The sequence below is a fragment of the Oenanthe melanoleuca genome, chromosome 1 (genome assembly GCF_029582105.1).
Source record: "Oenanthe melanoleuca isolate GR-GAL-2019-014 chromosome 1, OMel1.0, whole genome shotgun sequence".
Lineage (NCBI taxonomy): Eukaryota > Metazoa > Chordata > Aves > Passeriformes > Muscicapidae > Oenanthe > Oenanthe melanoleuca.
Window position 1 is genome coordinate 53349246 of NC_079333.1, and position 10398 is coordinate 53359643.

The 10398-nt window shown below is 43.7% G+C and overlaps 1 protein-coding gene across 2 annotated transcripts in view; it reads left to right on the forward strand.

The window, feature by feature from the left end:
- Positions 1 to 4269, forward strand: part of LCP1 (lymphocyte cytosolic protein 1) — a 48280-nt gene extending 44011 nt beyond the window's left edge. For both annotated transcript variants that reach the window (XM_056495836.1, XM_056495827.1), the window contains exons 15-16: positions 1300 to 1424; positions 2816 to 4269. In XM_056495836.1, the coding sequence (XP_056351811.1) occupies positions 1300 to 1424; positions 2816 to 2948 (258 nt within the window). In that variant the 3' untranslated portion in view covers positions 2949 to 4269. The remainder of the gene's footprint in view (positions 1 to 1299; positions 1425 to 2815) is intronic.
- The last annotated feature ends 6129 nt before the right edge of the window (positions 4270 to 10398 follow it).

A 10398-nucleotide genomic window follows, 5' to 3' on the forward strand; every position in this document is an offset into this window, starting at 1 on the left:
ATGTTGTCTGCCTGGATTTTAGAGAAGCCTCTGACACTGTGTACCACAACATTCTCCTGGCTGCACATGGTGCACTGTTTGCTGGGTAAAATCTGGATGGCCAGGCCCAGAGAGTGGTGGTGAGCAGAGTTACATCCAGCTGGCAGCCTGTCACCAGTGGTGTTCCAAGGCAAAGTTTTGGGGCCATTTAACATCTTTATTAATGGTCTGGACAAGTGGATCAAGTGCATCCTCAGTCAGTTTGCAGAGGACACCAAGCTGGGTGGGAATGTTGATCTGCTGAAAGGCAGGAAGGCTCTGCAGAGGGATCTGCACAGGCTGGAGTGATGGGCCAAGGTGTATGAGGCTCAATGAGACCAAGTGCCACATCCTGCACTTGTGTCACAACAACCCTGGCAGTGCTGCAGACTTGGAGAAGAGTATATGGAAAGCTGCCCAGCAAGACAGGACCTGGGGGTGCTGGTCAACAGCAGCTGAACATGAGCCAGAGTGTGCCCATGTGGCCAAGAAGGCCAGTGGCATCCTGGCCTGGATCAGCAATGGTGTGGCCAGCAGGACCAGGACAGGGATTGTCCCCCTGTGCTTGGCCACACCTGGAATCAGTCCTGTGTCCAGTTCTGGGCCCCTCACTGTGAGGAGTTCACTGAGGTGCTGGAGTGCATCTAAAAGGCAACAAAGCTGGGAGGGAGTCTGGAATAAATCCTATGAGGAGTGGCTGAGGGACTGGCAGTGCTGATCCTGGAGAAAAGGAGACTCAAGGAATACCTTGTCACTCTCTACAACTGCCTCAAAGGAGGGTTGTAGCCAAGTGGGGGCCAGTCTCTCTCCCAGGTAACAAGTGACAGGATAGGAGGAAATGGACTTGAGTTTGGAAATGGCCAGGAGAAGTTAAATTGGATATTAGGGGAAATTTCTTCCCTCAAAGAGTTTTCAAGCCCTGGAACAGGCTGTATAGCAAAGTGAATCACCATTACTAGAGGATTTTAAAAATGTATGGATGTGGTGCTTGGGGTCATGATTTAGTGGTGGACTGGGAAGTACTAAATTAAGGGTGGACTTGATCATAAAAGTCTTTTCCAATCTAAACAATTCTATGATGTTTCATCCCTTGGGTAAAAAAAAAATCCTTGAAAGAGTTCTCAGTCTGCCTTAGATAAAAATTATTCTAAGCAGCCCTTTGTGAAGATCTAAATGGCATTTGACTGAACTGGCCATTGATCTTGAGTTTAGATCTTGTTTCGTGGGAGTTCTGTCATCCTGTTCTTGGATTTAATTTTTTTTTTTTTTTCATTTATGCAGGATAGCAAAATCAGCACCAGCATGCCAGTCCTTGATCTCATTGATGCCATTCAACCAGAGTCAATCAAGTATGACCTCTTGAAAACAAAGGACCTGAATGATGAGGAGAAACTAAATAATGCTAAGTATGTTTCTGCCAAGTGGCATTTAGCATGAGTTACCTGGTCAGATTTGCCTAACTTTGTCTTTAAAAACTACTCTTCTGTCATTCTCATCTGGCACAACCTCATGTGAGAAATACCATCTGAGTTAGAAGCATGAGGGTGGGAGTTAGGTAGTAAAAAGACTATCAATGCAAATGGAGTGTGTAATGTTGTAGTTCCTGCTTTATAAATCCCTTGAAAGGATTGAAATCACATGGTTTCACAAGCTCCTATTTTCTCATATTAAATTTAAAATTCTTTCAGAGATCAGAGAACAATGCCAACACTAGTGAGTCATAGAAAACGGGGATGACAGCTCTTTAGTCACCTACAGGTGGAACAAGGGGATATTTAAGAGAGAAAGGGGAGGACAGGATTCACACCTGAAAAACTGGCTCTGTAGATGTGTATATTGATTTTTTTTTGCCTGAATGCAAATGATTTACTAGCAGAGAGTCAATTCTGGGGGCATCTCCCTCTCCTTTCAGAATTACACAGATCACCTTCTGGTCTGATCATCACTTTAACTTCTCCTTTTCTTTGCAGTAACTACAAAGGAGAAAAAGATGACTGTAAAGCAGTCAGAGCTGCCATTATTTTCGTAAAGACTTTTCCCACTATTACTCTTCCCCTTCCATTTCCTACCATCTGTTCTCTTTCTTTTCTTACAATCCTATGTGTACTTTTCTCTGTACTTTATTTCTTCATTCCTTTGCTGTGCTTTTCCTCTTTTCCCACCCCCATTCCCCCATGCTTCCAATGTTTTTCTGCATTTTGGGGAAAATTTCACAAATATATATGCTCTGAAGAAGGAAGAACCTGGAATTTTCTAGCTTTTTTAATGAAAAAATAGAGAGAAGTGACAAGTCCACTGGAGAACAGCCAGTGGCTCTGAGCAGTGAGATGGGAGTATCAACTTGTACATTCTGGGTATGACTGAAACAAGTCCCAAAATGTTTATTTCAAACAACATTTATCTCTACTGATACCAGCCTTCTGTTTCCATCCTTGCAAGTTTGTTTATGTGCAAAGTCTGGGTCTCAGAGATTGAGGGGGAGCAAGACTAGAATGGCTAGTTGTAAGGACAGTCTTTCAGGGGATGGAAGATTAAATGTTTCCAGGATCTGACCTGCAGTCTCCCATCCTGCAGGCAATCAGTGCTCCAACCATCAGGAAATGCACTCTGCCTTTTATTAGAAATGTAGTTCTTTATGAACCTGTCTCATACATTCCTATAGAAAAGTTTGACTTTGGTGAATCAGTGAAATCCATTCTGTTATTGATCATGTAAAACACTTAACGGGGAAAAATAATGCTACTGCACTAACTTCTGTCTTCATTTTTTCTTTTTTTTCCACACCTTTGCAATGCAGATATGCCATCTCTATGGCAAGAAAAATTGGAGCCAGAGTCTATGCCCTCCCAGAAGATCTGGTTGAAGTAAAACCCAAAATGGTCATGACAGTGTTTGCTTGCCTGATGGGAAAAGGCATGAAGAAAGTTTAAAGCACAAAAGACTTGCACTGATGCCTGTTATTCTCCCTTTAGATTCCTTCAAACTGGATACACTTCTCTGTATCAAAGAAATATGCAGGGTGCTCATGCTTTTAAGGCATGAATCTTATACATGGTTCCAGGTCATACAGAAGTTGTGTATTCATATGTATCCGGGAAATATTTTGTTTGGAACAGTAATATGTGCTTGATTTCTTTGCCTTATTTTCCACTTTGCTAGCTATAACCATTTCATATTCCTAAACAAATTTTTGACACTGGGGCCTAAGCATATCCTTTCATTAATGGATACCAGGGTTCTCTGTGAGAGGTCATCCAGTGACAGACAGCTTTTAGGACTATGAAATGTTATACTCTGCTTCTGCCTGAAAATGTCATCATGCTTTTTGCAGCATTTCTGCCATACTTACCTTCAGTTTGCACCTGGGATAATAGAACAGGTTTCCCCAAACCAATGCAAGTAGTGACTATATTTTTGGAAAGGTAGGATCCTCTGAGGAAATTCTTGTGGAAAGAAAGAAGTGTTTGGTGTCTGTGATGTCTTACTGGTGTGTAAACTGAGCAGTACTTTTCCCTGTAAGTTGTGCCTCTGCCATCCATGGCATTACTCACAGATTACATCACTGCTCACTGAAAAAACCACATTGCAGCCTGGTCCTCCAAAAACACCCAAACTCTGGAACCTTTGCAATGAACATTCTTCAAGGGATAATTCATTTTTATGTCATAATACACTCTAAAAAGATTGCAAAGCATGATAGAAATGAAAACCATGTTAAAGAAACTAAGGGAATGTACCCAGTTAGTAGCAATACAATGAGAAGTGAACAAAGGGACGAAGGATGACATATTTATGTAGAAAATAAAAATTAAACTCTCTTAACTTCACAGACTTGCACTCGAGGGGCTGTGGCTCTGATTCAGGAGAGCATTTATACCTGTGCTTGCATAAGAAACACATACTGAAATGCTCCCCTGAACCCAGGCTGGGATCCTCAACAGAGCTAAATCAGCTTTGCTTTGCAGCTAACAAGGCACTGTAAATTTGCCCCAGTTGAGGACCTAGCCCTGTCTATGGGTAGTCAGTGGGATATATTTGCACTGAATCTCTTCCTTGGCATGAGACATTTACTGGCCTTTATGTGGATTTTACTGTGGTGAAATGCAGAAGGAGGGAATTTTGCCTTAATGCAATCCCGTTGACACAGTCTCCGTTTTCTCCCTCTCCCTTTCCTCCAGCCCTTCAGAACTGCCTTAAAGAACCAATATTCTATGACATGTCTCTCCAAATAAAATGTTCTATAAAGCCAAATGTGTAGTCCTTGCTTTTAGTGGTGGATATGCTAGTTGGTGTGTGTCGTAGAGCTGAAATGGGAACAGAGGTAAAAATAATCTGTGGGCTCGCTGAGAATGTGTCTTCTGTATTGTTATTGAAACCACAGATTACAGAGAATGGAAAGAATTATTTTCTAGGCCATTTCTGAAAATTCCACTCTGAGACACTGCCAAAGATGGGACATTGTTCTGGCTGGACTTCCAGTATGATTTCTCCATTTGATGCACTGCCCAGCTACCCATAAATTTTGCTTCTTTGAGCATTCTGAAATGCAAATATGCTGTTTTGTTTCTGAAGAAATGGCCAGATCCTGTTCCTGATCAGATCTGGCTGCCCTGTTCCTCTTAAGAACTTAATACCAGATGGGAAAAGTACAGCATTCTAAAACCCATTCTGGCTGGTCCTGGTATTTCCCAGTGCTGGCAGAGGAGGAGAACATCCAAAGTGTTATACAATGGAGTTGTCACCCCACCTGATTGCCCAGGAAGGGGGAGTTATGAGACCATGGCCCCCACACCACTCCTCCTCTTTTCAGGTGTAGGATCTGTTGTTGCCAGAAAAGAGAGGTGGCACTGGAAAGGCTCCTTTCCCCTTGTGGGTGACTTGGGAGGCAAACCTTCAGAGGCAAACCAGAGAGGGGAAACTGTGACTGCAGAGCTTCTCTCAGGTGGGATGACCATGTATTGTGTGAGTCACATGCATGTGTATGCCTTTGCAAAATGAAGGGGCCATTTTTTGTTGGATAAGTGGTGTAGATCTGAAAGAACTTGCCTGAAGAACTAGGTAAACCCTGCTTCAGGTTCCTTGTTTCAGGGAGATGCTCTCACCCCAGGCTCAGGGGCAGTCGTGAAGGATGACGTAGATGACAGATTGGAATTGGCAGCAGGACCAGGGTGAGAAGGATGGCTTTTCCCTTGACCCCAAACGAATGCAGGCATTTGCCACCTCTAGAGGGTGGAAGGGATTTTCAGCCATTTCCCATTCACCACCTCTTAGCAACCCAGCTTTTTGCATAGGGGTAGGATTTTTAGAGGAGTCTCCTGAGATCGGCAGAGAGAGGATACATCACGCATTTCCACTAGGTAAGGTGTAGGACTTCAGGGGCTCTGGAGACTGAAAGCTGCCTGTGCCTCAGGCTCTGGAGAGGGGCCAGGTGATGCACGGTGTTATTTGAACCATGATTTATGGAAGGGGATGCTTTTCCTGCTTCTCAGCATCCCAGCGCCGGAGCCGGGTACCCCGGCTCTGCCCGCGGGCTGCTTTTGGGATCACCTCGGCTGAATTTCGGACAGCTCTGCAGCAGGCACAGGTAACCACGAGATGGCACTCACTGCACCCGCAGCCCCTGAGACCGCCAGTGCTGCCAACCTCTGAGAAATGGAGAAAAAATTGGGTATGAGCTCTCGGCACAAAGCCAGCGCTCAACAGCCAGTGCGCGAAAGGGAGTAAGTGCTGCTGGCAGGGATGCTACAGCAAATGCCGACCAGAGCCCTGCCTCTGGAATCGCACTTGAAAAACGAGTCTGTCATGGCCCCGAAGGTGTGGGAATAGCTGCATTCTGGTAGAGGAGTATAAATAGTTCCACTTCTCAGTGCATTCTGTTTAATCGAGTATTCTTACTTATTTGATGGATTTGAGGTTTTCTTTCATGAACTGCTAATAAAGGTCTCTCTCAGCAGATGCTGAAGGGGTTAAGCCTGTGACAAACATCACCAAAAATACCAACCAGGATTTGGAATTTTTTGCTGCTGCTTTCCTCGAACTTTTTCCATCCCTCTTAGAGAAAGCAGCTGTCTTTGGGATTCACTCCCAAATCAAGCTGGCTTTGTAAGCACTCCCATTATTGATTTTCATTGCACAATTAATCATAATTTTCAAAGCTTCATAAAGGCTTAGACATTCACACGAATAAAAATAAAGCATCAGCATTTAGACTAACAAGGAGAAACAACCATGAGGGCAATCAATCCACATGCCTCAGGGTACAGTCTGATCACCAGATGGACTTAGAAGGAAATGTCCCCCCACGGAGTTGTAAAGCATAATTAGGTGTATGATGAGGATTTTACACCTTGCTGTAAATCACCTACTCTCACTAGAAATCATCTGTTCTAGCCTTAGAAAGGGAGAGCAAGCAGAATGGCTGGCTGCTGTACTCTTGTAGAGGTAATGTTCTTCTATTTCCTCCAGAACTGGAACTGAAACAAAACCTCAACCTGACCTCACTCATCCTTCTGAGTGCAGCCTAATTCTGTTATGAGCCTAATCACAAACTACAGGTCTTGGTCGTCCACTGCTGCCTAAATGAGCAGCAGCAGCTTTGATCTGACTTCTGCTTGGAAAACAGGACCCTGTCTCTGTCAGCTGGCTTCAAACAGCACATGAGCAGCACTGGTCCTACAGCAAGTACCAGCAATTGCTGCTTTCAGCTTGATGGAGGAAGGGATCCTGGTGCCTCTGACCTTGCAAACTCATATGCTGAGTTGCTTAGAGTCAGCTCTCTGTCTTCTCCCACTTCTGGCAGCCTCATCCACCATATGAGGAACAGACTTGTCAAGAATTTGGGAGCATTTTCCTTCAGGCTGCTCAGCCACTTAGGCCCAGTACTTTTCAAGCAAGCAGACAAGGCAAGCAGCAGGGAGTAGCACCACTGAATGCCTGACTCTCATTGTCTGCTGTGTGCTGAGCCAATCTGGAGCTAAAACTATCCACAAACCTAGGAAGCTGTTCATCCATTCAGCAGGACATGAATCAGAAGAGCACTGTGTACTGGTAAGGTGGCATCTGTGGACTTTGTACTTAATGTGAGAAAACTGTGAATTAGGGCCAAGCTCACATTGTAATGCTCTCAATTTTTTTAATTGTCATTCAGTGCTTGGCAGCAGCTCTCTTCTGCCAAAAGGAAAACAGTGTCATTCCCCTGACAATTCCTTTGCTGCTCTGAAAGTAACACATAGCTCTGAGTTCTCACCCAGTAAAATTACTATATTTATAAAGGACTGTTTTTCATAGCACCTTATTAATTTTTTATGCCCTAATAACTTTTCAAAAGCACCCATGCTTTATGGGAAACCTAATTTGTTCCCAGAGTGCAAACTACTGTTCCAGATCCATGATATATTTTCCAAAGCTGGAAAGGCCAGAATTCACACAGGCTACACACTCACAGGTAAGGCTATGTCTGAAATTTGTGAAAAGAGCAGAAAGCTACATAACCAATCACACCCAGACACACTGAACTCCCTCAGGACAGGCACTTATTTAGTGCACTTGTGAAGGATCTAAGGAAATACAGCAATGAATATCTGCAAATGCATAAAGCACAGAGAGCAGCAGGGAAAACAGAGATTTCTGAGGAGGGATGCAGGCCCTGCCCACCAGTCCTACATCCACTGCTTGCTGCACTCTCAAATCACAATTGGCATTAGGGAAATGTGGCCTCAGTGTCCCATAATGCTCCTCAGACCTACCTGGGGTGATGCTGTCCATGCAGTGATCAGACCTTGCATACCTATGCATATCTTGCATAGAGTCAAATGCCACTAGAAAATTTCTAAATTTGTAGAAACTCCCCAAATTTGCGGTCGGAGCCAGATTCTAGAGCAGTGATGGGTGTCTCTGCAGGGTGGATCTGCTTGCATGGACTGATAGTGGTGGGGAACACACCAGCTGAGAGGGGTGAATGAAAGAGGGCAGGACTTTAGCTTTTCTCTTCACCAGCATCCTCAGACAGCCCCTGGCATCTTTCAAACAGGTCCCAGCATTCTCCAAAAGCCCAATGGAAGGGTCCACCCTTCTAATCTCTGCCAAATGTCATGCAAGAAACATGAGCAAGTGCAAGGAGTGCAAAGAAGAAAAGTCTGTTGATCCAGCCAGAGACAGGCAGAACACATCACTACTCCAGTCTAATTGCAATCTGGATATGTGCACACATAACCTTTGTACATAGAGATGGAGATGGGTGTGCACCCATTCTCCTGCAACTTGGCCAGAGTGTGCTCTCTGTAGGTGGCTTGGACACCTTCCTCCAGTGCTCAGAAGTTCTGCTTGGAGTGCTCCTGGGATTCTCTTTGAAATCCTTTGTTTACCAAAATAAAACTTGCCTTGCAAGTGCTCTTTGTTAAGGCACTGGTAAATAAGTCAATATGTGCTGGCAAAAAGAAAACTTGAGTCACTTGGACAATGTGTTGTTTGGGTGGTAGTTTATAACAGACCTTCAGGAAGCAGAGCTCATGAAGAAAGTGTTTAAATAGTACAGATACCTCCCCATTTACCCCAAACCATGCAAACACCACAGCAGCTTTCTCTCTGCTAACACAGGAGAGCTGACTAGCAAAAAGAGTAAAACAAAAGAATTAATAAATAAAATAGATTGACACAACCAAGTCCTCAAAAATGCCAAGGAAACATGTATTTTCAGCCTATGCTCATACCTATCAGCCATGATTGAAACATACTGCTGAGGTCTGTTTCCTCCCAGGTTAATCCATCATTTTCTAGCACAAGCAGCATCTGATTTTTATATTTGAGAATAATGTGAGGGAGAAATGCCAGAACTACAGAAATTTAGACATAGTCCAGATTTTCCCCTCCTGGTGGTTTCATGGGCTGCAAAATTGTTTCCTGAATGAAATAACAGAGGTTGGTGACATTGGCCATGTATGCAAATGATCACAGTGTCCTACAGAGATTAATTGGTTCATGAATAAAGATGAGGAGCTGAGGTGTGCAGGGAGAAATCATTTATCAATTATATGCCTTGGAAAACTGAAAGATGATGCAGCCTTAACGGCTGAATGGGTTTGAAAGGGGGACTTGTAAATTGAGCTCTAATTCTGTTCTGCCACATTCATAATAAAGAGCTGTTACACTAATTGCATCCTTGTGTGGCTCATGAGCAACAGCACTCAGCTGCATCACATAGGGAGCAACAGAGATCAGAGTTTAGTTAGATTTTAGTCATCTTCTGCCTCATGTGGGAAGGATGCTCACTGGTTACCTTTGGCCTCATCAGTAGTAATGATGCACCAAAAAAAAAAATGGCAAGAGCCTATCAGCAATTTTCAAGAGATTATTTTGCATTTGAATCTGAATTTAAAGAACCAGTAAGGACAGCACAGTCCCACTTGGCTTTTATGTTCTGCTTCAGTCACACAGATGCATCAGCATGATTACCCATCCCTGGAGGGACTCCCTGATTAACTGGAAACAAGAGGATTCTGGAGGATCAAAACCAAAACAGACTATGCTAATCCCAAACAAGGAAAAGGATCTGAGGGATGTGGCTGCTGATAACAGCTGACCTCTGCTCCTCCTGCCCCTTCTGAGTGCTTGTTAACAGGTTTACTGTTACAAACAGACAGCACCAGCCTAGCGTGGGCTTTAGCACACACTGAAATACAGACTCAGATCTGAGAATCTTGATGAGACTTGTTATTTAAAATCTTGCTGCTGGATACTGTGCAAGCCCCAGGATCAAAGAGGACAGCCACACTTAGGTCAGAGTTGAGTGTAAAGGAAATATCCTGACACTTGGGCTGCAGAAAACCAGGGGTGCCACTTATGGGAGTCCCTGGAGATAACTCAGTGGCACTGCTGCAACTGCTCCAGACCAGAGAAATCAAGAGAATACTTTGTTAATTATCTGCTCTGGAAACTAAGACCTGCTCATTCCTCTTTAAATGAAAGGCTGTGCATCTCCCAAAGCTACCCTAAAAGTTAACACAAACCAACACAACTGAAAATGCCCCCCATTAGTACAAGGCCCTGGCACACTTGCAAGTATCAGGTCAGCACAGTCCATGGACTACCCAGTGGAGAAGGAATGATTAATCCAAGTGCAGCAAAGTCTTTGAACTCTGACAGAATTTTTGACCTAGCAGCTCTTCACCAGGAAATGCTGACTCAGCAGAAGTGAAAAGGGTTGCCAGAAATGATCAGTTTTGATTAATTTCCCAATTAGTGAAAAATAAATTTGGTAAAGAAAAATCTCCTCAAATTCAACTAAAACCTCACCTTGCAACAGTTTCTAAATTCAACCTATTTCCTCCAGGTTTTCAAAACAGACTGTAGAAATGCAAGTTAATTTTCAATAAAATAATTAAA